Source organism: Manis javanica, chromosome 14 (genome assembly GCF_040802235.1).
Source record: "Manis javanica isolate MJ-LG chromosome 14, MJ_LKY, whole genome shotgun sequence".
In the NCBI taxonomy this organism is placed as follows: Eukaryota; Metazoa; Chordata; class Mammalia; order Pholidota; family Manidae; genus Manis; species Manis javanica.
The window spans coordinates 85,343,383-85,371,007 of record NC_133169.1 but is presented as its reverse complement, the minus strand read 5'-3'; the positions used below and the strand labels follow the sequence as shown (position 1 = coordinate 85,371,007).

Below are 27,625 nucleotides of genomic sequence, written 5' to 3'. Positions count from 1 at the left end.
TTCCTTAAACCCTAGGCATTTCTTTTCTTAGAAGCCTAAAGGAAATCCTAAGGTTTCAGCCGCCATCCGCTGTCCTTCGTTTAGCATATTATTTTCCAGGAGGGCACTAGATCTGGCTTCCAGGGCTTGTTCGTCTGGCTGTGCTGGGTGGGAGGACTACGATTCCCAGGAGGCGCAGCGAACTCTATTTCCCAGAGTCCCCCGGGTTTCGGCCCTACCAGAAGGTCTTTCCTCGGGGACTGGGGACCTCGGGGCCAAGATGGCGGCAGGAACGGGTAGTAAGTATGTGCGTTGTTTTAGAGTGGAAGGCCTTTGTAGAGCCTAGGCCGGGTACTAGATTTAGGGAGTAAGAGCAATGATTTGCTGAGAAACCAGGCCCTCCGGAGATCTGCTTTCGACGGCGTCGTGAAGGCCAACGGTTGACGGCCTAGAAGTTTATGGTTTTGTGGCGCAGGGAGACCGCGGAGATTTAAAAGCCGCAGCTCAGCGAATCCTTGTGTGGTTGGGAAGTCCGTGGGGTGAGAGAGAAAAGTGCTTTAGAGACTCGGTCGTGCAGACGAAGAGATGCTGTGAGCCGTACGGTGTGGTCGGCATCTCAAAAAGCTGTTCGTTTTCTGACCAACGCTTGTGAGGCCCCTACTCCTAGAGAAATGGGGCATTTTAACCGTGAGCTTTTGCTGCCTTTGGGGCATTGCGTTTCGTGCATCTCAGCCATTTTCCTGTTTTACGGATAGAAATGGCCTTTCTCAGGCTCAAAGTTACTGGTGGGAGGGTAACTGAGGGAAGTAAACAAGTTTATGCTAAGGAGGAGGCGGGACAGTAGGAGGAAGGAGGGTGGCCGCTCGGAATCCTGGGAAAAAAGCCCTTGCATTCAATTTGGAATTAAGTATTCTTAAAACTGGGCTTTTCCGGAGAACTGTCTTGTCTTAATGTGACATTCCCCAGTTTCTTTTATTTATTCTTTCCTTTTTTTTTTTTTTTTGGAATAAAGCAGAGTAGTCATGGAGTTTGAAGAAATGGTTTGCCAGATACTCAGAGCGTACTCAGTGAATAGGTGTGAACCTAGTAGTGATATTTTACTAGAGAGGTGAAAATCAAAGATTTGGTGAGAGCAGCTTACTTTGTCCTTACAGGTTGGGATGTTTTTATTAGGCTTTTAGTCTTCTCTTTGGGGCTTAGAACTAGTGCCTGAATGGTTGCCTCTAAGCCCTTTCTTTTTTCAGAACACAAGCTGCTGAGTACTGGCCCCACAGAGCCCTGGTCCATCCGAGAGAAGCTGTGTTTAGCGTCTTCTGTTATGAGGAGTGGAGATCAAAATTGGTAAGGTACTTAGTATGTGTACTTTCTTGGGTCTTAGAAACTGTTGGTGTTTTTTTCTTCTACACTGGTGGGTTTCTGTAGTTAATCATGCAAGCCTTTAAGTGGTTTCTTTTTTAAAACTTTTTGAGATTAAGTTCGTATACCATATAATTAACCCATTCACAGAATTTAATATATTCAGAGTTGTGCACCCATCACCACAGTCTAATTTTAGAACATTTTCATTACACCTAAAAGAAACTCTTACCCTTTAGCAGTCACTCCACAGATTCCTCTCCACCTCCCTGCCCCCTGATCTACTTTTTGTTTCTCTAGATTGCCTGTTCTAGACATTTTATATAAATAGACTCATGTGATTTGAGGAACTGCCAGACTTCTTAAAAGCCACTTACAGGTTTACATTTCCACGAGCAATAAGCGAGAGCCCTAATTTTGTTGCTCTGCAATCCTTAATGTCTGACCTTTTGGTATAGCCACACTGGTGGGTTTGAAATGGTATCTCCTAGTGGTTTTGATTTGGATATCCATGATGACTAATGTTGAGCATCTTTTCACATGCTTAGTGGCCATTTGTGTGTCTTTGGAGAAATGTCTTCAGATCCTTTGGATAGTATCTTTGTTTTTGAGTTTTAAGAATTCTTTTTATATTCTGAAAACAAATTCCTTGTCAGATTGATGATTTGCAATAATATTTCTATTTTGTGTGTTTTCACTTTCTTGGTATCATTTACAGCACAAATATTCTTAATTTTGATATGGCTAACGTATTTTTTCTTTTGTTTGTGGTTTGATGTTATGAAACCATTTACTTCTGTTTTCTTCTAAGAGCTTTATAGTTTTAGCAGTCACTCTACACATTTAGGTCTTCAATCCATTTTGAGTTAATTTCTGTGTATATTGTAAGGCAGGAGTTTCAAAAATTTTTTCTTTTTTTTTAAACTTTTTTCCCTCAGGATCTAAGGACACTTTATTGTCTTAAGCCTATGATTACTTAATATATGAATTTGTGTTTATATGGTAAATCTCTACTACTGTAACCATTCAAATGAATTTACAAAAGTACCATTACTGGTCACATTTACTGCAACTTTCTTCAACTTGTGTGTTTTTCAAATAACTTTTCAAAGATGAAACAAGGATATTCTAGGTAGCAACTGCCCTTGAGCCAAATTATGTCATACATTCCAAAACAAAATGAATCATGGTAATTTGATAAATCTCAGACTTAAATATACAACTCACTGGTTTGAAATAGAATCCAATCTGTATATTTCCTTCTAGTTTCATTAGAAAAATTGTATAAGGATACCTAAGTAAAACTTTGAAATTTTAAATTATATTTATTTTTTGAGGAAGTACTAAGTCATAAGATTTAAAATTGAAAATGGTACACAGTGTCTCCCATCACTGTACCTTATCTCCCAGTGTTGATAGTTTTTTGTGTTGTTTCTCTGGCATTAATATTGTATACATGAGCAAATACATGTTTTCTTTCTCCCTCTTCTTTTTAAACAAAAATGGTTGTATACTATATATACTGTTCTTTGCTGATACCGCTTTTTTTATGTTGTACTGTATCTTACAGATTGTTGTATATCTCTGTATATGAAAGATCTCTTCTATAACAACTGTTTGGTATTTTATAAATATATCTGTTTATTTAATTGGTACTTCAACAATGTACATTTGCTAATATAAATACAACCTTACACATTGATGTATACCGAGGGTAGGATTATTGGGTCAGAGAATATATGAGTTTATAAAATTTGATAAATATTTCAAATTTCCCTACTCAGAGATTGTTTCAGTTTACACTCCCATTAGTAATATATCAGAGTATCTGTTTTTCTATGCTCCCTGCTTCATAGAAAGTGTTGTTAGGTGTTCTTGTTCTTTTGTGTTTATCTTATGTGAGTGAGGGTGAGAGAGCCACTTGTATTTCCTTTTCCGTAAACTGCTTTTATCCATTTTCTATTTGATTATTAGTCTTTCTGTCTAATTTCAGGAGCTCCTTGTATATTAGGGAGATTAGCCATTTGATCTATGAGATGTACTTTTTTTTTTTAAACCATCTTGACATTTGACTTTGCTTATGGTGATGTTTTTATGTGAAGACTTTTAAAATTCAATTTATTTATTAATTTCTTTTACAGATTCTGGTTTTTGTGACATTACTAGAAAGTTCTTTCCTAGTCATAAAGTGATTCTCCTGTGACTTCTAGCACTTTCATGGTTAATTTTTTTAAACGGTTGAATCTTTGATCCATTTGAGGCTTATCTTGCTGTGAAGTATGGATCAAACTTTATTTTTTGCTGATAGCTATCCATATAACAATATTCAAGTAAACTTTGTATAAAGGAAAAGAGCTTTGTGATACCATTATCCCAATACAAAATTTTAAAACTTTTTTGTTTTCAAAGTTATGAAATACTTCAACCACATAGAGAAATGTGGAGAATAATATAGAATGCCCATACACCGGTGCCTGGATTTTTAAAAAATCTTAATATTTGTAATATTTCCTCAAGATATTTTTAAGGAAGTAAACACACAGTTGAAGCCCCTTTACTCTCTTTTTTTATTCCATTCCAGTCACTCTATTTTCATTTTTGCCTGTTTGTTTCTTTGTTTTTATGCCTGCAGCTCCTTAAAAGATTGTCTGATTGCATCAAAGCAGAACATTGTGCCATCTTTTTTCAGTTAATATAATGTTATACGTACATTCCATATCAACACACATATATCATTATTATTTTTATGGACTGATGAATATTTTGTAGGGTTGAAGTGCTGTAAGTTAAACATCCTCCTGCAGGCGTTTAGGAAAAACCTAACTTGATCAGTCTGATCAAGTCCACATGGTGACTGCTGCTTTGTTAGATAATTTTCTTATATTACATCCCTAGCAGCTGTATTAGTGGATCAGAAGATAACTTTTGTAGTTCTGGAATATATGACACATTACTTTTCAAAAGGCAGATCTCTCCTAAAAGAACCAAAATCAACATAAAAAATATTTCCCCAAAACAACAGAAATGATACTTTTGGTTATATATCTTCACTTTACCTATGAAGTATATCACCTAGGAAAGCTGTTTAGCAGTGAATGTTTCCCTCTAAATGACGTTTAAAAAGTTGTATCATTTTCTTTAGGCACATGTTTCAGAATACTTCCAGTGGTATTTTTTTTATTTCAGAATTTAATCCAAATCTTGAACTCAGCATACCTTCCTTCTTTTTGCTGTTTGGTGTGTAATAAGGCTTTTCTCAACTTTGTTAGGGTATCAGTTAGCAGAGCAATCAAGCCCTTTGCAGAACCCGGCCGCCCTCCAGACTGGTTCTCTCAAAAAGTAAGTTCTCCAGCCAAGTGTTCTCTCAGAGCAATCTTTAAGATGAGAAGCAGGTTCCCTTCCAGCTTCTGCCCTTTAATCAATCACAAGGCTTTTACCACCATGAAGAGAGAGAATAGTTGATACCTTTTCCTTTCTCCTACTGTTTGTCAGTCCATCCATATATGTTTGTATTTCAAACTATACTTGCATAATAGTGAAGAGCCCAAGCTTGGAAGTTAGATCTGGGTTTAATTTGACTTCACTTAAAAACTTTGGACCGTGACCCTCAGTTTTCTTACTTGAAAAATAAAGATAAAAGCTGCTTAATTCTTGTGAAGATTTAGTTGAGGTTATAATAGCCATAAAGCATTTAGCACAGTGCCTTGCATGTAGTAACCACTCAATGGATGTTAGCTGGAAGTATTGGCTCTTAGGTGTCTTAACCCAAATACACAAACTCCAGGCCAGTAGACGCCCTTTTCTGTGCCTGGGTATTGATTATTTTGAGCTGACTTGATTTCAAAGTAATTTGCCCTCCTAGAAATTGTATCTTACATGTAGTAGTAGCTCTTCTCTCTAAACCTTAGTGTAATCTGTTGAAACTTTGAAGGGTTATTCATTTCCAGGCTTGCCTCTCATGTTTTCACTGTTTCTCCCATAGCATTGTGCTTCCCAGTACTCGGAGCTTCTAGAGACCACTGAGACCCCAAAGTGAGTACAGAGCCACTGAGACCCCAAAGTGAGCCCTTAAACCCAATCTCTGTAATAGAGGTTGTTTACTGAGAAAGTTCGGATTATATGTATTACTGGGAAATAAAAGCATAGCAGAAATTATCGGTCGTTAGGTGGTGGAGAAGGCTCAGAGGAAACAAGTGGGCGTGGAAACAAATGTTCTGTTACTCAAATGTATGTTTCTAGTTTTTGGGTTTTTTTTTTTTTTAAATCACAGACGGAAAAGGGGTGAAAAGGGGGAAGTGGTGGAAACTGTTGAAGATGTCATTGTTCGGAAATTGACTGCTGAAAGAGTTGAGGAATTAAAGAAAGTGATAAAGGAAACCCAAGAAAAATACAGGTACTTATCAAAGAGAATGCCACGTGGTTGGGAGACCCAGAGGGGGTTGATTGCTGAGACTTGTCAGAATTTAGCATATTAAAAAACCCAGTCTACCTATCTTTTCTTCTTACAGACAGCTGAAAAGAGATGCAGAACTAATTCAAGCTGGGCACATGGACAGCAGACTGGATGAGCTTTGCAATCACATTGTGATGTGGGTTATTTTATGTTATTCTACTTATACCCCCTTCTCTTTTCTCTCTTTGTTACTCTCTTTCCTCCTCAGATAATCTGGCTTATTCCCTTTGCTACCATTCCTTTAGACTTGAGAAGATTCTGGAAGGGGAAAACTGCAGAGTGGCCTGGTAGCTGGGAGGGGGGAGTGAGTCCTAGAAGGTAATGTGATGGAACATTCCAATGTGGAAACATAACTTCTAACTTAAAAATGCTCTAGTTTGCCTGGGTGAAGCACTGGCAGTTAGGCAGTACACTCAATTCCCTGTTTTGCTGATAAGAATTCATGTTTAGATCTTCCCTCCAGAGAGTGCCAGCCTGGCAAACTTCTTGGCAGAGCCCTGAGCCGTGGGGGAGCTGGAGCTGCCTGGGATCCGACCCTTAATTCCCTTTTTAGGAAAAAGAAATTGGAGGACGAGGAGGCGGAAGTAAAGAGGAAGGCTACGGATGCTGCCTATCAGGGTAAGCTGAACCTGGTGCTGGCTGTTCAGCAGTTACCTACACTACTGAATGCTCGGGATGACCGTTGAAGACGATTTTTAACATAGAACCCACTAATTCCAATTTACTTGCATACTTCCCTCTATCATTTTCTCTCTTACCCAGAATAAAAACATCCCTTTGTTTTCAAGAAGAAACTTAGAAAATGAGCTCTGCTCATATCTCACTAGACCTTGAGTCCCTTTAGGAAACAAAGGCTTGATTGTAAGGTTTTAAAAGTAGAAGACCTTTAGAAAGATGGCTCAGTCATTGGATAGGAGGAGGAACTCAAGCATTTGTAACTCTAGGAATACATGCTCTGAACCAATAAAGTCTTTCTGTCTTGTTCAAAGCGAAATCCTAATTGTTGAAGAGGATATTGAGGGGCATTTAAAGCAACTTTCCTACTCCAAGGACCTCTGAGATAGTGAAATAATTAAATGAGTTTGTTTAGTGTGAGAATTCCTCTTAAGAAGAATTAGGCTAAAAGGATACTATCTCCCAGAAGTCAATTAAAGCTTTCTATTCCAAACTCATGCTGTTTAGCAATCAGCATCCTCATTTGTTCTGTATTTTGTAACAGCAGAGTAGTGTCTAGTTTTTTATTTAATCTTGAAGACTTAGAAATTGTCCTCTTTTATATTCTAGCCCGTCAAGCAGTAAAAACACCCCCACGGAGGTTACCCACAGTGATGGTCCGCTCGCCTATAGATTCGGCCTCTCCAGGAGGTGATTATCCACTTGGGGACTTGACTGCAGCCGCTATGGAGGAGGCTACCTCTGGGGTGAGTATATTTCCATCCACAGGAATTGATCAGCAAAGGGACAATAAGCCAGCAGAGAGCCGAGTGATAAGAAAACCACTTCTGGCCTAGAGGAAACTTCCTCTCTTGGTCTGAATGCTAAAAACTTAATTTACCGTGTTCTGTGTTCTGAGATAAGGATGGACCTAACAACATTGAGGCTTTTGACCTTTTGAGAGAGAGGTCTAACGATACCTGAAGGAATTGTTCTGAGTGTACTAGTCTTATGAAATTCCTGCTCAAATAAGGGACAGTTTTCCTTGTTAAATACATTATTGGTAGTGGGTAAGGAGTTTGTAGAAGGCAGGTTGGGTGGAATGGTTGGATCATTTTGGGTTTGCGTGGGTGGCAGAGAAAAAATTGTGGGAAAAGTGTGGCTGAGAACAGGAGAGGTAGAGGTTTTCTGGGTAGTTCCACTCAGGCTTAATAAAGTAATAGATGCACTAACCCATCCAGATGAGTAGGGAGCCTTTCAGAGTTTGAGAAGTCAGATAAAGGTTCTCTGTTGTCTCTTAGGTAACCCCTGGGACTTTGCCGAGTACCCCAGTCACCTCGTTTCCTGGGATTCCTGACACCCTTCCTCCAGGCTCTGCACCCTTAGAAGCCCCCATGACCCCAGTAACAGATGATTCACCCCAGAAAAAGATGCTTGGACAGAAAGCAACTCCACCCCCCTCCCCTCTGCTGTCAGAGCTCTTGAAGAAGGGCAGCCTCCTGCCTACTAGCCCCAGACTGGTATGGAGACTTCTGTGGGTGTTTGAGAGCTGTGGTGATTTAGTACTTTGGAAGGGAGTGCCTGGGACCTAAAATACGATACGGAAAAAAAAGTTCAAAAGAGGGAAGAGATATCCTAATTAAATGTTAATTTAAAGCAAAGCAAAACAAAACAAAAACAGTAAGTCAGTAGTATCCCTGGGTCCTGCAGTATCTGAAACCACAATTATTTGGTTCTCTTCTCCAAAGAACTCTTGTCAGATAATTTTGAAAACTAGAATCTCACTTGGGTCTGAAATTACACTCTTTGGATATTAACTTGTAGTTTCATGAGGTCTGGTCAGCTGCTGGAGCATTTTTGGGAAGTGGTAGTAAAGAAAAGCTTGAGTGTAGCCTTCCCCTCTGTTCTTCCCTGGTAGGTCAGTGAGAGTGAAATGGCTGTGGCTTCTGGTCACCTGAACAGTGCAGGTGTCCTCCTGGAGGTAGGCGGGGTCCTCCCCATGATACATGGTGGGGAGATGCAGCAAACCCCCAACACTGTTGCAGCCTCCCCTGCTGCCTCAGGTAAGTCACCACTTTTCCATTGTCTGCTTTACTTCAGAGGTTGAACTTTTTTTTATTGGCTACCCTTGGTTTCCAGCCTTTATTACTAAGCTGTCAAGGCTACTTTAACTGTTAAATAATAGAGTGCCCCAGATTGTAAATCCATCCCATCTTCAAAATACTGATATCCCTGGATGACCACGGTATAGTTATTAATGAGCGAGGAATAGATTAATAGTGAAGCTGTTTCTCTGGGGCTTGCAGAATCATGGCAGGGTGCTAGAGATAACCTGAGATGATAGAGTAGGGGGACAATATTTGGAACCAGAGAGCTAGACTTGAGGCTCAGGCCTGCCATGTACTATTTTATGACCTTGTGTAGGTAACAACTGTTGAACCTCAGTTTCCTTTTTTATTAATTGAAATGTATATGCTTCACAAGGAAGTACTGAGAATTAAATGAGGTAGAAAATGTAAAGCAAAAAAACCCCAGCTTTATAAAATATCAAATAAGTATTAGATACTGGTCTTTGAGTGGTACTGAAGATGGGTGGTTTACAGCATGCTTGACTTTAGCAGGAGTGACAGATTTAGTCATACCAGTGTGTATATATGTGTGTGTGTGTGTGGTTATTGTTTCATTTTCTTCTGGGAAAAATTACCATCCATTTTTCATGTATGTTGCATGTTCTAGTGCTTTCCTAACTTGGTTCAGTCCTAACTTGGCAGATTTTAGGTGAGGTTGGAGAAAGTAAGCACATACATAATGAGTTTATTCAACAGAGGAGTTGCTTTCATCTTTTGAGAGTAAATATTTTCTTTTTGAGTCTTGAAGTGGCTATTGATTCTTTCTCATGTACGTTCCTCTTCCCTCATTTTGTGTACCTCTTTGTCTGTTAGGTGCTCCCACTCTTTCCCGGCTTTTAGAAGCTGGTCCTACACAGTTCACCTCACCTCTTGCTTCCTTCACTACTGTTGCCAGTGAACCTCCAGTTAAACTTGTGCCACCCCCTGTAGAGTCTGTGTCCCAGGCTACCATTGTCATGATGCCTGCACTGCCAGCACCATCCTCTGCTCCGGCTGTCTCCACTCCTGAGAGTGTCGCTCCAGGTGCGTTCCAGACCCACACCCTGAGCAGCCACTAGTTAGAGACAGAACATCAAAAGCATCAACTCCAAATCAGATGCTTCTGTTCTGTTTTCCATTGGCATGTGCCATCTTTATCCTTAGAAAAACCAAGGGTATGAGAAGAGGTGGGTGGCATTTATTGTTGGGGGAAGAAGGTTGTACATATAAGTGGGCTTGAGAATGTGTTCTCACTTTACTTTCTGGATAAAAGTGGGGAGAAGAAAATATAGGCACATGTAAGATAACTTTTTCTGAGCTTATGCGGGTATTTGCTATCTGTGTATAGCCTTGGTGTGATCTTCAGGTGGTCACCTGGTACAGATAAGCTTCTGAGGTGCTTTTCTCTTCCTGTTATTCAGTGAGTCAGCCTGACCCCTGTGTTCCTATGGAGGCTGTGGGGGATCCGCACACTGTGACGGTTTCCATGGATAGCAGTGAAATCTCCATGATCATCAATTCTATCAAAGAAGAATGTTTCCGATCAGGGGTAGCAGAGGCCCCTGGAGGATCAAAGGCTCCAAGCATAGATGGGAAGGAAGATTTAGATTTGGCCGAAAAGATGGATATTGCTGTGTCTTACACAGGTGAAGAGCTGGACTTTGAGACTGTTGGAGACATCATTGCCATCATTGAGGACAAGGTAACTATTGAACAAAGCCCAAAAGAACGTCTCATGGGTCCAGCGTAGGCTTCTCTCCTCAGCCTCTCATCTCTAGTGCCAAAGCCCTTTGGTGCTGATGTACTAATCATCTCCCCAGCCACTCCCTGTATTACTGGTTTTGCAGAGGACAAGTGCCTATCCATTGGCTGCTTCTACTGCATGGAGAAGCTGGAGAGAGAAGCTGCAGATTCAGCCCCTCTCATTTGCTGCTGACAGAACTGAGGGACTTGGGCTTCTCTCTGTGACTCAGCTGTGTGTTTTATGGGACAGGTGGACGATCATCCTGAAGTGCTGGATGTGGCAGCAGTGGAAGCGGCGCTGTCATTCTGTGAAGAAAATGATGATCCCCAGTCCCTGCCTGGCCCTTGGGAGCACCCTATTCAACAGGAGCGGGACAAGCAAGTACCCCTCTCGGCACCTGAGATGACAGTCAAACAAGAGAGGCTGGACTTTGAGGAAACCGAAAACAAAGGAATGCATGAACTAGTGGACATCAGGGAGCCCAGTGTCGAGATCAAAATGGAACCTGCAGAAACAGAGCAGGGCACTTCAGGGCCTGAAATAGGAGCTGGAGTTGTTTCTGCCACTGGTATGGAGCCACCAGAACTCAGGAATCAGGACTCAGACGAGGACACCAGAAGTACTGCCATCAGAGAGATCGTCGCAGCAGATGTCACCGGTGGGAAAAGTGAAGAGACCGCACTCACAGCTGTGAAGACAGAGGTATTTAAATCGGGCTGGGAGGGTGGAGGGTTATACCTTAGTTAAGAAGTGACGAGTTAGGCCTTCCGTTTTCCTTTTGCATTCCTGAGTTCGGATGTATTTGGTACATCCGGAGCCCATAGATGTGATCCTTTTAAGGTGACCATTAGAACCATGTTAACATGGGTAGGATTTAGAATTTCTTCCGTAGTTGCCTTATGATTGAAGAATAAAGTTATGTAAGCTGTAGTTGATTTGCCAGTACTTAGGGTATTTGTTTTTTTTTGTTCTTCAGGCATCCCCTGAAAGCATGTTGTCTCCTTCCCACGGCTCGAATCCTGTTGAAGATCCTTTAGAGGCAGAGATGCAGCACAAGTTTGAAATGTCAGGTAAATAATAAGGCCAGGAAATCTTCAGTCTGTAACTAACTTGAAATCATTTGCTTTGGCTTCTGAGGGACTGGGGGTTGTGGGCGAGTAGAAGAGGTAGAATAGGTCAGCATGGAAAGGAGAGCTGCAGGGTATCATTGGCCGCAGGAAGGGGAAGGCTGAGGTGAAAAAATCTTCAGGTAGTCTTTCTCTCCTCTGCAGACTCATTGAAAGAAGAATCAGGGGCTATTTTTGGAAGCCAGATAAAGGTATTTCAGACTTTTCTTTATTCCTCTTGCTGTGTGACTAGATTTCCTGTAGCACTACCTTTTTAATGAATTTCATTAAACTCACATTTTTATTCTCTGAGATGAGACTGGTTAAGAAGCTGCATGGGGAGAAGCTGTAGTGGATAGTCAGGCGTGGGAGTACTGTGGCAACATGTGCTTCCCATCTGAAGGAATTTGTGAACATCACACATCCTTCTCTGCATATAATGCCTCAAAACCTTTGATACATCCAGAGTGATTTGGAGTGAATTAAGGATATCAGAGCAAGGGAGAACATAAAGAACTCAGATCATTAATTATGTATACTATTCTGAGAAAAATCATCAGTGTTTTCTTTTTAGAGTGATTAAAATAATAGTAACAGACTTGAAGTAATGCGATGTGAGCTTGCTCCATCAGATGAGACACAAAATAAAAACTATTTTTGATAACTTTGTATCCAGGGTCAGAGTTCCTCTCCAGAGCAAGGGGAAAGAAGGAACGCCTCTTAGCTTAGTCTTAAGTAAGTAGCTTTTTTTTTTCTTCCTTTTAAAAAGATCCTGGGTCTTAGTCTGTCCAGGTTCTAAATTACTTGATCAGTCAGTGTCTGTAAGTAGACAGTATTATAAGTGATAGAGGGCTCAGTCAGAAAACAGCGTGAGGCCATTTTCTAGAACTGATCTAATCCGAAAGATAGATTATGTTTAATGCCGCTTTGCTGGATGGCTTTGCTTGCGCTTGTTGACCAGAGCACACTGTGTCTAAGGATGCCCCCGGTGAGGAGGATGAGGAAGATGGAGCCAGCGAGGTGGCCAGCCTAGAGGAGCCGAAGGAAGAAGACCAAGGAGAAGGCTATTTGTCAGAAATGGATAACGAGCCCGCTGTGAGCGAGAGTGATGACGGCTTCAGCGTACACAATGCCACGCTGCAGGCCCATACGCTGGCCGACTCCATCCCCAGCAGCCCTGCTTCTTCACAGTTGTGAGTATCTGACATTCTTCTTTGAGGTCAAGGCAGAGAAGGTGAGAAGTTGGAAGGTCTTTAATCTTGCTTCTTTCATCCCTTTCTTGGTTTCCTCCCTTTCCCTAACAGGAAATAGTTAGGACTTTTTTTTTTTTCACTTAGGCCTGGTGGGACTTCTGTATTCCCTTTATTTCAGCTCTGTCTGTAGTGAGGATCAGGAGGCGATTCAGGCACAGAAAATCTGGAAGAAAGCCATCATGCTTGTATGGAGAGCTGCAGCTAATCACAGGTGAGTGGGCTTTGCCGTCAGTGCAGACATGCTCTGTTTCTCCTCGTTGGTGACTAGAAAAAAGTCTGAGTAGGCTAATATGGGCGGCATTGACTTCACGACCTTCAGCAACTTGATAGCAGGTTCTCTCGTGTGATTCTGGAGGTCAAATCAGTAATCAGCACCTTACTCTCTTTGGGCAGGTATGCCAATGTCTTCCTGCAACCTGTTACAGATGATATAGCGCCTGGCTACCACAGCATCGTGCAGAGGTGAGCCGTGATGCGCTCAGCATGCTTACTTGCCTCTGTTGTAAATTGTCCGGTTGTAGTGGACTTTTACTTTAGACAGTAAATTTAAAGCAAATGTTTTTGGTATGAGTAAGGGTGACCAAGTGCTGAAGCGATCATTTCAGTGGCTGGATCACCAATGACAGTTTAAAAGAATTAACCTCCTTTATTACCTTTCTTAACCAAAACTTTCTATACAGGCTGACTTTGGTTTTTGGATTAAGTGCAAGTTTTGGGGGCGACGAGTTGGTGTTTGAATCCTGTCAGCTGAAACAGAAGGGAAATAGATGATCTATATGTTAATAGTATATTCAGAGATCCAGTTGGGTCTCTTCCCCTCTCTGCCACCATTTACCTGTTATTTTTTTAGGCCTATGGATTTGTCAACTATTAAGAAAAACATTGAAAATGGACTGATTCGTAGCACAGCCGAATTTCAACGTGACATTATGCTGATGTTCCAGAATGCTGTAATGTATAATAGCTCAGATCATGATGTCTACCACATGGCAGTAGAAATGCAGCGAGATGTCTTGGAGCAGATCCAGGTACCTTGAAGGTCCTTAGTGTTTTTGCTAAAATGAAATGAAAATACTCAAGAGAAGGTTTCATGCTGATGTTAGGAAGGGGTGCTGTGGCTTTTCCTTGGAAGAGCCATCAGGGACATAGGAACATAAAATTTTGTTCTTGCTAGATTCATGTTGGTTTGGTCAAAGAGTTGTGATAGAACGTTCTGCCTTTCTTAGTCAAATAACTTGTGTTCTGAAGTTTTTGAATGAATTTTTATGAAGTGGACAATGTACATTTTTAATTATGTTAAATAAGCATGTACGTAACACAATCAACAAATAGTTTCTTCTCCCTTTTCATCACAAATAACCTACTTTTAATGTGTAGTTGCGTTACTGGGATATTGAAGGAATGTTATTTATCTACAGAGTCTGCCAAATTACTTAAATTGCTTAATGACTTTTGGTTCACCTAATACTTTTCTTATTGATTCATAAAGCATAGAGATTTTAATCCTATATTTTAGCCAGAAAATGTTAGAGCCATTGGCATTTTAAGATTCTTTAGCATACCCAACTAGAATTAAAACCTAACACGCTAGATGTCTAATTAGTCAAAAAGTATTTGAATGATGTTTGTAGACTGGTGCTATCCAAAGTCCCATTTACAAAGCCTACGGTGTCATATAATTCTTCCCTACTGGATTGGGTCTCCAGGGCCAACCCTGTTTCTTCTCCCTACAGCAATTCCTGGCTACACAGTTGATTATGCAAACGTCTGAGTCTGGGATCAGTGCTAAAAGTCTTCGAGGGAGAGATTCTACACGTAAACAGGATTCTTCAGAGAAGGTGAGGAGGCCAAAAAGAGCCAGTGTGCCAGTGTGCCAGTGCTAAAAGTCTGAAGAATCTAAGGAACCTTAAGTTTCTACTTGGTATTGCTGGGTTTCTACATTCCAGTGGTGAACGGACATAAATCTTAGAATGGTGGTTGTTTGCTCTCATCCAAACACTGAAGGAAACCTGCTGTGACTGGAAGGCCCAGTCACATGGGGAGATTGTGAGCTGAGTGAGTGAATTAAAAATTCCTCTGGGAGAGTGCTCATGAGGTGGGGAAATGACTTATCCAGAAGCATTTGGGGACCATCAGTTCCTGTTCCAGAGGCATAATGGCCAGACTGCTTTTGTATCTCTTTCCTCTTGTTCTTAAGTTTTTAAATTTTGTCTTTGTGTGTGTGGTGCTTGTGTCTCTGTCCTGAGGTTTGGGGTGCTTGGAGCTGAGAGTTTCCATGGAACCTGATCAGTGTTTGTTTGTCCTCTAACAGGACAGTGTCCCCATGGGCTCCCCTGCCTTCCTTCTCTCTCTCTTTGTAAGTATTGAATGGCTGCAAGGGATGGTGTTGCCACAAAGATTCTTAGCTCCTGCTGGGGGTGGGTGGCAGAGGGAAATTCAATGTGCAGACTGTGGCAATGTCTTGAACTTCTCTTTATTCAGGTCATTGAATAAGAAACTGTCTCTTCTTCTGCATTCCTGTCTTTCTGCATGTGTGTGTGTGTGGGCTGGGTAGGGACTGTTTATGAGTTCACTGGGCTGAAATGAGATACTCTTGTTAAGGATCTACGATGCACGGCTCCTCATTTCTTGACTGCAGCTTCTGCCAACTCCTTTCTTAGAGAATTGCTCAGAGCGGCAGTTGCTAGCTGGCTTCTTAAAAATGTTCCTCATACTGGCAGATACTCAGAAAAGTTTTTTTCTTTTCTGCTAATATTAAGTTGCAGGATGATGGCCGAGACGCAAACACTCAGTGAAATTTAAGGATCCTAGTAACAATGACCACTGCACATAGTAGTGGCTGGTGCAATCAGAGACAAACTACCAAGCCTAGCCTAAAGAATTTTATTGTTTTCCTCTGTGAATTACATGACCCTCTGACTGTGTGGCGTTCATTATGGGGCACTGAGGCATGATGTACTGGAAAGGCATCAGGGCTATAAAACCACATGACCTTAAGTTCACTGGATTATCTCTTGTAACCTTGTTACCCTCATCTGTGTAAATGGAGCTAATGTGAGATATCTGTCCAGCCTACCTCACAGGGATGTTGTGAGGATAAAAATAATAGGTATCTGAAACTGGCTTGAAAAAAAGATGAAACTGTTATACAAATGCAAGGTGGTATTTTTATTTTTACTGTTGCCTCAAAGGCAATTTGTGTTCTTGAGCTCTAAACACTGTAGAGTCCTTGCATGTGAGAGATGTAAAAATGGCCTGGCCCAGCAAAAGTGTTCACTAGTTCATCTTGCCCACAGGCCTCAGCCTGTATCACAGACAGAACACTGTAATCTCCGTTCTTCCTTACTGGCTGCAACAGTGACTGGATCCCCAAAGCATTTGGCTGGCTGTTGCAAGGCTGGTTAATAGGATCTTTTATCTATTGAAGACAGCAGAGTATTGCACAAGAGGAAGGAGCTGGGCTGCAGGGAGAGAGCAGCAGATGGAAAGACGCCTTCTGATTGTCCTGATCTCATGGAAAACAACTGTCAGGAGGTGCTAGGGAACTAGTGCCAGGGTCAGTCTGCAGGAAAGGCCTTTCTTATAGGGACCAACAGCTGGACAGGTATGTTAGCCAAGAATCTCACTATCCACTGCCCTTTCTGACTCTCCCACCTTTCTTTTACTCTTCCTGTTCCTTTGCACATGATTTGGGGCCTGGGTGGGATGACTAATAGTCATTCTGTGGGACCCCAGGTGAACTCCAGTGATCTCTGTGGTGGGCAAGAGCAAAGTACTCTGTGCTACATTTCCTCGCACGAACTACCACCAGGTGCCTTTTAGCCCACTCTGGGGGAAGACCAGTAATACACTCCTCATCTCCTGGATTTTTCTGCTGATTCTCTCCCCACTCCCCCAAGAAACCAAATCCCCAGCATTGTTGCACCTTCTGACCAACTCACTCAAGCACCCTCTCTTTGTCTGCCTGTCATCTAGGATGGGGGCACCAGGGGGCGCCGCTGTGCCATTGAAGCGGATATGAAGATGAAAAAGTGAAGCCTTAGAGTACCCTCACTGAGCTGAACCTGAAACACAAGGAAAGACGATAGAGCTTGGGCTTGTGGGCCCAGGTCCCGGAGTGGAAGTCACGGAAGAGGAGGCACCTGGGCCATGTCACACGAGTGGGGAAATCTCTCTCAAGAGAGTTGGAGGAGTATCATTGCCTGTTTAAGGGCAAAAATCATGGGCTCTGTTAATGTCCTAATGTGTAGCTGGCAAATTGTAGCTAGTTTGTACTGTCTTGTGAAGTGTACAGTTTTTAAAAAAGAAAAATTTGTGAAGTGTGTGTACACAATAAACTGAAAAAACTCTAGCCTATGGTGTGTTCCTTGTATGTTTGTGTGTGAGAAACATAACGATTTCTTCATGATAACTTTATTGGTGGGAATAAGAATGTTAGAGGGGGAAAGTCGTCTTATAAAATGAACTGTTCAGCTACAGCTCAAAAGCCAAGTAACTTGAAATTATAATTAATGTTTTAAAGTGTTGCATTGTGCATTAAGGACTGTCTTGCTCAGCTTAGTTAAATGTTTGGGAAAACAATGTTTTCAGAGTTCTGTTCATGGCATTGCTTAAAGAAGATGAAAGCATAAACACAGGTAGCACCGACCTTTAACCCAGGCTTTTGTCCTACTTAATAATATCTTGGTACAAATACTATTGCAAGTGGTATTTCTAGGACAGTGCGTTACTATTTTCCTTCCTATTCTATGTGTAGGGTACTTACGTACTTGAGAGTTCATAACATTGCTATTTGAAGGCTAAATTCAGTTTGAGTTTCAAATTTGTTACCTGATTTTATTCTAATATTTGTTATTAAAGAATTAGTGAAATGAACTAGTTATGAGTCTTTTAAAATAGAGAGATGGAAGTTAATAGCTATTTGAGCCTTGACAAAGATGGTTTTAAGAAAGATGGTAATTCCTAGGTCTTTTGGGCTTAAATTATAAAGCTTGTTAGACTGCTAAGGAAGTAGAAGATACAGTCTTTGTGAGTGATGAATTCAAACAAGGATTTAGGAATTAAGTACAGTATATTTCAAAGCAATCCACAAACATGCATGTAATACAAGCAATGAAGCCTAAAAGTGGAGGAGTCCGGGAGAGGTCCGTTAAAGGACATAGATTCTGGGTTGGTAAAAAAAAAATGCTTAGCAAGTCAAATTGAAGGCGTAGGGGTGGGGGTAATAAGGTGACAATGAGAATGGGGATCATACTAAGGCCTAGTGAAGTATAGGTACCAGGCCAAGGAGACAAATAAGGCTCAAGACTGAGTGACAGATGAGGAAATTTATAATTTAGGAGATAGTGTAAAGCGTTGAATAGGGAGACTCTTTGTTCAGAGTAGATTGGATTAAAGAGAGAAACTGACCAGGAGACTATGGCATTTATTCAGGAACAAAGAATGGGCATTGAGAAACATTGTGGAAGAAAAATGTCAAGTTCATGCTTACTGAATCTAAGGAGGAAGAGTCCAAACAGGGTTAAGAAAATAGTGTAGATCATGGGGATAAGGAGCTGGAGAGTGCAAGTGATTTTGGAGATACTTAAGAAAGTATTAGTTTTAGAAATTTCGAGTTGAAGCAGATGATAGGGTACCTGAAGGGAATTGACCTTTGGGCAGGCATATGGAGAAATGGGACCAGAATGCATGTAAGGAAAGGTGGAGAGAGTTGGGAGCCACCTGACTTCAAAGTTGAAACCTCAAAGCATACCCATTTTTTAAAAGAAATACTAAAGCAGAGGCCAAGTGAGAATATAAAAGACAAGGGTTATTGAAAGTTGCAAAAGGGAGAGGATAAAGGGACAAGAACAGGGTAGTGTGATGAAAGCAAAGCAAGATCTTTTTTAAATTTGGTATAGCAGTTATTCTGAGAAGCGGGAGCTAAATATGACCCGAGGGGAGCCTCAGGTAATCTTAAGGTGTGTTTTGAAGGTAGAATGGTTGATAGGTTAAAAATGTCTATATGCCGCAAAAAACATCCCTCGGCCCTCAAATTTATTGTCTTGCAATTGAGATTAAGGGTGATTTGGAACGAGTTCTGTTCAGCTAGCTGCGCTCCACTTCCTTCTTTTGGAGTATGAGGAAATCCAAGAAAGTTACTGCATAATCTCTCTGTTACATTGACAGTGGGGCTTTTTCATTTTATTCTGAGTAGAGATGATTTCATTTCCTTCAGCTAGCTTTCACTCTTCCTGAGATGGGTAGAAAGAAATTTCTGGCCCCTTACCTTTTTCTACCAAACTTGGGGATGGATTTTAGGAATATCGACTGAATTTAATGCATTTATTTTTCTGTGTATTTACAGATGGGGCCTGAGTGGGCTTGGTCGGACTCTGAAGAAGAACATCCCACTGACTCTGAGTTGAGCCACGACTGCAGGTCGCTCTTCAGCTCATGGGACTCCAGTCTGGACCTTGATGTGGGCGGCTGGAGGGAAACTGAGGCGCCAGGGTCTGAGGAACTAGAGGAAAGCAGCCCAGGGGAAGAACGTAGTGAGCTGCTTGTGGGGGACGGAGGCAGTGAGGACCCTCAGGACGAGGCAGAGCAAGTCAGTCGCCAGAACTTCCTCCACTTTCTGTCTGAGGTAATGGGGAACCATTATTTCCAAAGTGGGAAGAGTCCCAGCTTTTTCTAGGACAACGCTTACCGTACACATTTCTACCACTCTTTAATACTGTTTACTAAGACATAAACTCCATAGTGGAGGGACTGAGTTCATTGCTGTATCTCCAGCATTTGGTGCTGATACAAAAGCTCCAAATACGCAGTTTTTGACTGAATGTTCTAAGATCGCAGTCATTAGGAGCTAGTCACAGGCAGTGGAATTTCTGTGTGCACGTGGGGTGCATTATGAGTATCCTTGCAGTTTATTCTTTCAGAGTCATAATGCCCAAACTCCTTGATGCTGGTCGTGTTAAGGCTTTAAGGCAGTATTTTACTGTGTCCTTATTACCTTGGTTAAGGGCTGAGGACGAGACATACACAGAACTGGACGGAGAATTTATGTTTATGTGGCAACTTCACATATTCAGGTCAAAGTCAGCAAAAATCCAGTTCATATGTTGGCAAGTCTGTCGGCATTGTGTATGGCAGACAAAATTTTCAGCAGTGTTCTAGAGAGCCACTCCCAGTTGATGAGAATTGACACTTGAGATGAAAAATTAGAACATAAGCTCCTTGAAAAGGCAAGAACCATTATCTGTCTTGTTTACTGTCGGGTCCCTAGCAACTAGTCCCTTGCGTGTGTATGTAAGATATTTGGTAAGTTTTAAATGGTTGAATGAATGAGTCTACTTGTCATCTCAGATTTAGTCACAGTGGCAGTGTAACCATGTGGCCTTATTGATAGTGTAGATGATGATTTCCATTGGTGTTCCTATGTATCTAAGAGTAAACTACAATTGCAGGTAGCTTACTTAATGGAGCCATTGTGCATTGGCAGCAGAGAATCAAGTGAGAGCTGCTGCCCTTCATCCGGTAGAAGACCACAGGAGGGAAGGGAAGTTGAAACTACTGAAGGAGAAGGGGAGCCCTGCAAAGAGCCCGAAGAGCGATCAGCCGAGGCAGAGCCCTTGGTAGTTGAGGCGTCACTGGGAGAAGATGGAAGGCCAGAGGTGGGTCCAGTTCCCTCAGGTATTTGTACAGCTCCGGGACTCACAGAGAGAGAAGAGGTGAGTGAATGACTTAAACCAGCTGTCTGATCCTCTGCACGGGCAGGCAGAGCGGAGTGGTCAGAGCACAAGGCTGCCTCTAGAGCTCTGCAACCCAGGTCCAAATCCTGGCTTTAGTACCATTTAGCTGTGTGACCTTAGGCATGTCAGTGGATATTTTAGCACCTAATTTTTTTTCTGCTGTAAATGGAATAATAGTGCTTTCCCTTATAGTTTTGTTGTGACATTTAAATGAGACAATTCATGTAAAGCACTTACCTTAGTACCTGGCCCATAGTAATCAATTGGTAAAATTTAGAATGCCATTATCAGTATTACCTGACTGGATAGACTAGTAGACTCCAGGGCCACAAGTGATAATGACAGTTTGCAAAGAATTCAGCATTCATCTAGAATTGGGTATGTTGCTGTCTTGCCATGGGTTTCAGCCCCAGGCAAGTTCACTATGGATTCATTGTGACCAAAGAAATGACAGTTGGATGTTCTTGGGGTGAAGGGGTTATACCCAACTTTATTTCCATGGTGGCAGGTCAGTTACTAGAATCCCATTCACTCAGAATGAGTCTGCATGCAGTAAGCCGGTCTCTGCCTCTGGGCCCCTCTGCCCTGCAGCTGTCCCAGTCTCTGTCCTCGGCACTGCCACCACTCCAGCCTCATCTCTGCTTTCCTGCAGCCTTGCAGCCGTGCCACCATGTCGCCCAGAGCACTGGGCAGGGCTCTTTATATAGAGTCAATAACAATGCATTGCCCACATGTGTGTAATGAGCTAGCCAACCAGGGCCAGGTGAGAATCCTGGCCACAGGAACCTTCATTTTATCCACAGTTGCTTTTGATTTTTTCTTGGGGTACAAAATTCTCCAGCCAAATTGTTACCAAGAATTCATTGGCTTAGGTCTAATTAAGTCACCTTTTTCTAATTTCTCTTATAGCTTTCTGTGGTTGGCCTCTTCTCATCTTAAGGTCAGCCTTCACTTTCCCCATGCAAGTAAACTTACATTGCAGGTAGTAAATCTCTTTTTAAAGTGTCCTTTGTTTCCTGACATTCCCAGGGGGAGGTTGAGCAAGAATGCAAAGAGGAGGACCGGGGCGAAGGGCACGTGTCGGAGATGGAAGACTGGCCCTCCCCGGGGGAGTGCGATGAAGCCCTCAGCGCGCAGGGGATACCCCTGGTGGGCATCCTTCTCAGCTGTGCTGCCTCCTCAACGTTGTGAGTATAGACTTTTGTCTAAGGCTGCTAAGATGCAGAAGATTTAACCTTTTGTTTATGGCTATTTGAATTGTTACTATGGACATAGATGACTTTTATAAATTAAAAAAGGAAATTAGAGTGGGGAAACTCAAGAAATAGAATTAAATATAATTTTATCATATAAGCAAGTCAAAAAGTCTGTTTCATTACCACTAAGAATCTCTTTCCTAAATAATCCTCTCTAATTACTCTTTTCAGGAAACATTGGTGAGTCAGATTGTCCTTCAAGTCTCATATTATACAAACTGTACTTTTTTAATATATTGAAATGTAGTTGACATACAATCTTACTTTAGTTTCAAGTATGCAAAACAATGGTTCAACAGTTAACCACACTATTAAATCCTTACCGAACTAGTGCAGTTACTGTTGTCAACATAGGAAGATGTTACAGAATTATTGGCTGTATTCTCCATGCTGTACCACTATCCCTGTGATCAGCTATATTATGATTGAGAATTTTTGTGCCCCCTTTCCCCTCACCCTCCCAACCCACTCACCCCAACCCCTCCCCCATGGTAACCACCAGTCACTTCTCAGTGTCTGTGAGTCTACTGCTATTTTGTTCATTTTATTTTGTTTTTAGATTCCACAAATAAATGACTCATATGCTATTTGTCTTTGTCCACCTGGCTTATTTCACTTAGCATAATACCCTCTTAGGTCCATCCATGTTGTCGTAAATAGCAGGATTTCTTTCTTTTATAAGCTGCATAATATTCCATTGTACCACCTCTTTATCCATTCGTCTATTGATGGACACTTTGGTTGCTTCCGTATCTTGGCTATTGTAAATAATGTGGCAATAAACATACGGGTTTACATGTCTTTTCGAATCAGGGATTTTGTTTTCTTTGGGTAAATTCCTCGAAGTAGAATTACTGGAACATACGGTATTTCTATTTTTAGTTTTTTGAGCACCCTCCTTAGTGGTCCATATGCTTTCCATAGTGGCCGCACAAACTTACATTCCCACCAGCAGTGTAGGAAGGTTCCGTTTTTTCTCCACATCCTTGCCAGCATTTGTTATTTCTTGCCTTTTAGATAGTGGCCATTCTAACCAGTGCAAGGTGATGTCTCATTGCGGCTTTGATTTGTATTTCCCTGATGATTAGTGACGTGGAGCATCTTTTCACCTGCCTGTTGGCCATCTGCAAACTGTACTTCATTTAAAAATACTAAAACATCTCCTGTTGACTTGAAATTAAACATTATTTTGAAGTTATGATCTCCCTGGTTCCTTTTCACAAATCTTGAGAAATTGTAGAATTTCTCATCTTTTTTTAAAATTAAGGTATCATTGATATAAGTCTTACGAAGGTTTCACATGAGCAACATTGTGGTTACTACATTCACCCAAATTATAAAAATTTTTCATCTTTTTATAAATAATTATGAGGTTAAAGGGAATATTTTCAAATCTTAATTTTTTTTAGTAAAGTGGATCTCTTTTTAAATCAGAAAAACAAAGTTGTTTTAGTTATGGTACCAGAAGTTCCTTTTCTGGGCCTGGTCTTGTATCTATTGAGAGACGATAGCATGACCTGGTTATTTCTCTTCATTGCATCCCAGATCCACCCACATCATCTGTAGGAAGGCAAAACAATAATTATTCTAGCCTTTTTTTGTTTAAGGTATACAACTGAACCATGCATGTATATGTTTTTAAATACAGATTTAAAAATGTCCTTACTCAGTAGAGTTTAGCTTAAGACCTAGATCACTGAACAGTCGCTTCCTTTGCTTTTCTGTACTTCTGTGTATATATGAACAGATGGCATATGATGACCATCCAAAGAAACAGGCTGTCTCTAATAAAGATACTTTATCTCATGACATTTCAGTAATTTGATGGTAAACTCCACACTCTTATCTTAGGATTTAGGTAAAATGTGAAGTCTTTATTGGAAAGCAATAGATACTATAATTGAGTCTGCATGGCCAGATAGTTTAAGGGGCAGTAAGTTTAAGCTGAGTTCTTGTGTTATCATCAGGGAAGCTTAAAACTACCTTGAAAGGTAGACATTCTCCAGGCTCCTCTGTGTGGCTTTTCCCTTCAGTTAGTCTCCCTTCCCCTACAGTTAGTCTGTACTAACTCTCAGGAATGAATAAAGACGTAGAATGTTTGGAACACCACTCTCAGTCCACAGGTCCTTTTCACTCCCACACTTTCACTTATCATTGCTTGGTGTGCTGTTCCAAATAAGTGGAAATCAAGGTAAGTAAGGGATCGTTTCTTAAAATATTGCAAAGGTGATTGATTATGAGATTACAGAATCTAACACAGTACCTTTCAGATAATGGAAACTTACTTTAAGTATCTGTTGTGTAGATACATTAGTATAATTGCACCAGTACCAAGGAACTATTGCTCATTCTGTTGACTGATGAGAAACAAAGAGTTCTGTTTTGGGCTTTAACTGCCTTGTTCTTAAAGGGTTCTGAGCTTTAAGTTGATTTGGGTAAGTTGATTTTTGTGGTATGTAATTTAGATACAGGTAAGATATTGCATCATGAAAATGAATAGTTACATGGAGCTGCTCAAATTAGAGAAAGACATAATGAGATGTCATCAAGTGGATACATACAATATGGTACATAAAGTAAAATGAGGGTGTGAAACCTCAGAGAAACCATGTAGAGAGAACAATGCAGTGTATAAAGTGGGAAGTGTAACATGATGTTTTAACTTTGGAGAAAGTAGAAAATGTGCCAGCTGGGAAGATTATAAAGTGAAAATACTGAACAGCTGTACCTCCGAAGAGGAACTAAGTAGGTGAGACAGTTTAGCCCAGAGAAGGAGGAGCCATGAAGAGAAATGAGATTTTCTTTGGTATTTTGAAGATAACTGTATGAAGGAGAGTGAAAAAGAAAAATATTTAAATTGCATAGCATTCAGATGAGCCGTAAGATAATTCCTTGGGATATGAAATCCAAGTATTTTCTTCTCTGGAATTATGGAAGATATACTTATTAATGTGGCATATTTCTGCATAAAAACAAGACCAGATTTATTTATCAGATACTTAACTGAGCACCTATAATGTGCCCGCCACTTGGAAAACATCACTGAGCAAGGACTACTTTCACAGACCAGCTCTTTAGAGTCACATATGCTAAAGAACAAATCAGCAAGAGTCCAAAAGGCACAGGCAATTGTAGACTTGTGTACCTTACAAGATGGTAACCACTTCATTGGGTAATAGTGATCCATAAGAAAATATGTATAGAGTTTGGGGTCCCTTATAGAAGCATTATATATGTTTTTATTCCTATGGTGTTACTTCCTTCAGATGTTAACTAGGGAGCGCTGTATGTTGAGAAAACTCTATTTCCCACCATTTGTGGGAAGCTACTGTTTGTTTCCTGTTCTGTTCTATCCCAAAGGTCTGATCTAGGCCAGAGTGACCCTGTTCAGGATCACTTGCTATTCAAGAAGACTCTCCTGCCAGTCTGGAAGATGATTGCCAGTCACCGGTAGGTCTCCAAGCCACTCTCAGTTCTCACAGTTACTCTTTTTGTTTAGAGTAACTTCTCAGGGTTTCTTCATCCCCTCTGGATTTGTGCCTTAATAGGTTCAGCAGTCCATTTCTGAAGCCTGTATCAGAAAGGCAGGCCCCAGGATACAAGGATGTGGTGAAAAGGTCAGTGGAAAAGGGGTCAAGAAAGGTTGGTTGCTTTAATGTCTGCCTTTCATACTATTATTTGATTAGACTATTTCATTTATATTACTTATAAACTCAAGATATATTTTACAGGCTGAAAAAGTTTTTAAAGTTATGGGAAGCTCAGTCTTAATTTGAGAAGGGATGCAGGGAATAAAAGGATAATACAGGCTTTTATTCAGTATTTTTAAGTAATATGATCCATTCATTACAATGTTATATTAGCCTTTAGTAGTTTTTGACATTGGTCTTTTGAAGCAAAACTTTAAAAGGAATATTGTATTCGTTTCAGGCAGTTACAGGTGTGCTAAGGCAAAGATGATAAATCCAAGTGGATGTAACAAACATTGGTTGCAGTGTTTTGGTATTTTAGAGCATCGTTCATCTAAAATGCTGTCATACACCAGTATTGGTTAGTAGAGTATAAAAGATCAGGAGAGGACCTTTGGAGACAGACTCTTTCGTTCTGTAGATGATAAAATTAAGGCTTAAAGGTGGTCATGACTTGTCTCTGATCAAGAGTGAGTAGCAGAGCTAGAAATAAACCCCAGATTTTTACCTTTCAGTTGAATCCTCTGTCTGCAGTGCTGGTGCCTTCTCTTAAATACCCACTCTCTGTGTTTCATTAAATTATTGTTTTTCATTCACTTGATTCTCATGCTTTTCATCACTCTTTAATCATAAAAGGAGAAAAAAGTTCTATGCAATAGGCAAAGAAGATTAAGTCAATAACTACCATGTGACAAACTGATCATTGGAGTTCTCCACAACTTTGGTACCTGGGGCCAGCACTCCTACAGTAGCAGAGTGTGGTGGCTGGGCCTGTGGGCTCTTGAGTCAGGCTGCCTCTGGATTGGAATCCAAGCTGTGTATTGGGCCAGTACTTAATCTGTTTAGATCTCAGTTTCCTCCCTGCCAACTGGTGATAATAAGGTATCTATCTACCTTGTAGGTTTATTGAGAGATCAACTGAGTTAATATAGAAAGTACCTAGCATAGCACTTGGCCTACTATAAGCAGTCAAATTTAGCTGCTATTGCTGTTTTATTATCCAATGGGGATTGTTATCTTTACAATTTTCATTTAAGAGCTGATTTGTTCCCAAGAGAGCATATTAGGTCACCACATGTTGCACATGAAGTTTTGATTTCCTCTGGTTTCTCTTGGCCACATGTAGACCCATGGACTTAACTAGCCTGAAAAGGAATCTGTCGAAGGGACGGATTCGTACCGTGGCTCAATTCCAGCGGGACCTGATGCTAATGTTCCAGAATGCTTTGATGTACAACGACTCTGATCACCACATATACCAGATGGCTGTGGAGATGCAGCGAGAAGTCTTGGAGCAGATTCAGGTACCATACGGGAAGAGCTGCAAGAAAAAGGAGGCTAGCCTCTGGAATCATACTTCCGAAAGTCTATGAGCAGAAGGGTAATGTTGAAGTGACCTGTGTTCCCAGTGTTTATGTTCAGAGATGATTTAGGGCCTTGAAGGATTGGCATTGTACCTGCTGCTCTGGAAAACCCTGAAACTATTAGGACCAACTTTAATAGTGAAGTAAAGTAGGCTAGGAAGGCAGGCAACAGTGAAGTGCTCTTAAGAGGGCAGGGGATAGATAAGTAATGGGAGCTCCTGCTGCCAGAACCTCAAGTCAGAGGGCTAAACATAGGCTGGAGTCACAGTTCATATTTTGATTGCTACGCTTGTTGATATTAACCTATGTTCACACTGTCCTCATCTGAGGGAAGATACGGCAGCTAGAGAGAGACATGAGAGGGTTTCATTTCTGTGCAGCATTTTACAATACAGAAAAAAAACATAAGTCAAATCTTCGTGAGGGAAAAAAAAGTTGTATTCAAACCTCTGAAGCTTTAAGATTCAAAGCTTGACTCATCTATCTGCCTTGACTCTACAGGGGCTGAATATTTGGTCAAACAAAGGAAGAGACTTAAATAGTCTAGACTGAGCACCAGTCAACCCGTGGATGATGGAAAACCTATTTTCTTAACCTAGAGCTGCTACCTTGACTTTTTCTGGAATTTGGGCCTCTCATTCAGACTCTGACCCAGAGAAGATCCCCGTACCTGTTTACCACTTCTCTGTTGTCTTTTCTTGTAAGAATAATGCCTTAACTCACAACCAAGGAGTCAAAGGTGCCTGTGAACATAATATAAAGAAAACAGGGGAAAGCTGTGATTTGGAGTTATTCCATAAATGTTGCCAATATTTTTGTTGCATAGGCTAAATTTAGCGGTAACTGGGTTATACCTCTTATTACTGCTCTATAAATAAAGGCTATTTCACAAGTCAAAGGTTGCTTTTTAATAATTGCAGAAGCTGGGAA

At 41.0% G+C, this 27,625-nt stretch overlaps 1 protein-coding gene across 14 annotated transcripts; it reads left to right on the top strand.

Annotated features, from left to right (window-relative positions):
* Nucleotides 1–46: 46 nt before the first annotated feature.
* Nucleotides 47–27,569, top strand: BRD8 (bromodomain containing 8). 14 transcript variants are annotated; one of them, XM_073221715.1, is made up of 27 exons: nucleotides 47–278; nucleotides 1,224–1,320; nucleotides 4,605–4,674; nucleotides 5,318–5,367; nucleotides 5,606–5,728; nucleotides 5,844–5,924; nucleotides 6,342–6,406; nucleotides 7,073–7,209; nucleotides 7,744–7,962; nucleotides 8,361–8,505; nucleotides 9,502–9,594; nucleotides 9,972–10,252; nucleotides 10,544–10,996; nucleotides 11,271–11,364; nucleotides 11,566–11,612; nucleotides 12,379–12,593; nucleotides 12,772–12,864; nucleotides 13,047–13,115; nucleotides 13,504–13,681; nucleotides 14,387–14,491; nucleotides 19,000–19,278; nucleotides 20,102–20,365; nucleotides 21,416–21,573; nucleotides 25,003–25,092; nucleotides 25,191–25,259; nucleotides 26,458–26,635; nucleotides 27,197–27,568. In XM_073221715.1, exons 1-27 carry the CDS (start codon nucleotides 260–262, stop codon nucleotides 27,245–27,247), a joined length of 3,723 nt encoding a protein of 1,240 aa, XP_073077816.1. In that variant the 5' UTR covers nucleotides 47–259; the 3' UTR covers nucleotides 27,248–27,568. The 14 variants fall into 14 exon arrangements, with proteins under 14 accessions (XP_073077816.1, XP_073077813.1, XP_073077811.1 ...); XM_073221712.1 differs by having other exon boundaries at nucleotides 9,385–9,594; nucleotides 20,102–20,308; nucleotides 27,197–27,567; XM_073221710.1 differs by having other exon boundaries at nucleotides 9,385–9,594; nucleotides 27,197–27,567.
* The last annotated feature ends 56 nt before the right edge of the window (nucleotides 27,570–27,625 follow it).

Coding starts and splice junctions, on each gene's coding strand:
- BRD8 (XM_073221710.1), top strand. Junction 5,925..6,341: donor CTTTGCAATCACATTGTGAT/GTGGGTTATTTT, acceptor TTCCCTTTTTAG/GAAAAAGAAATTGGAGGACG. Junction 7,963..8,360: donor TGCCTACTAGCCCCAGACTG/GTATGGAGACTT, acceptor CTTCCCTGGTAG/GTCAGTGAGAGTGAAATGGC.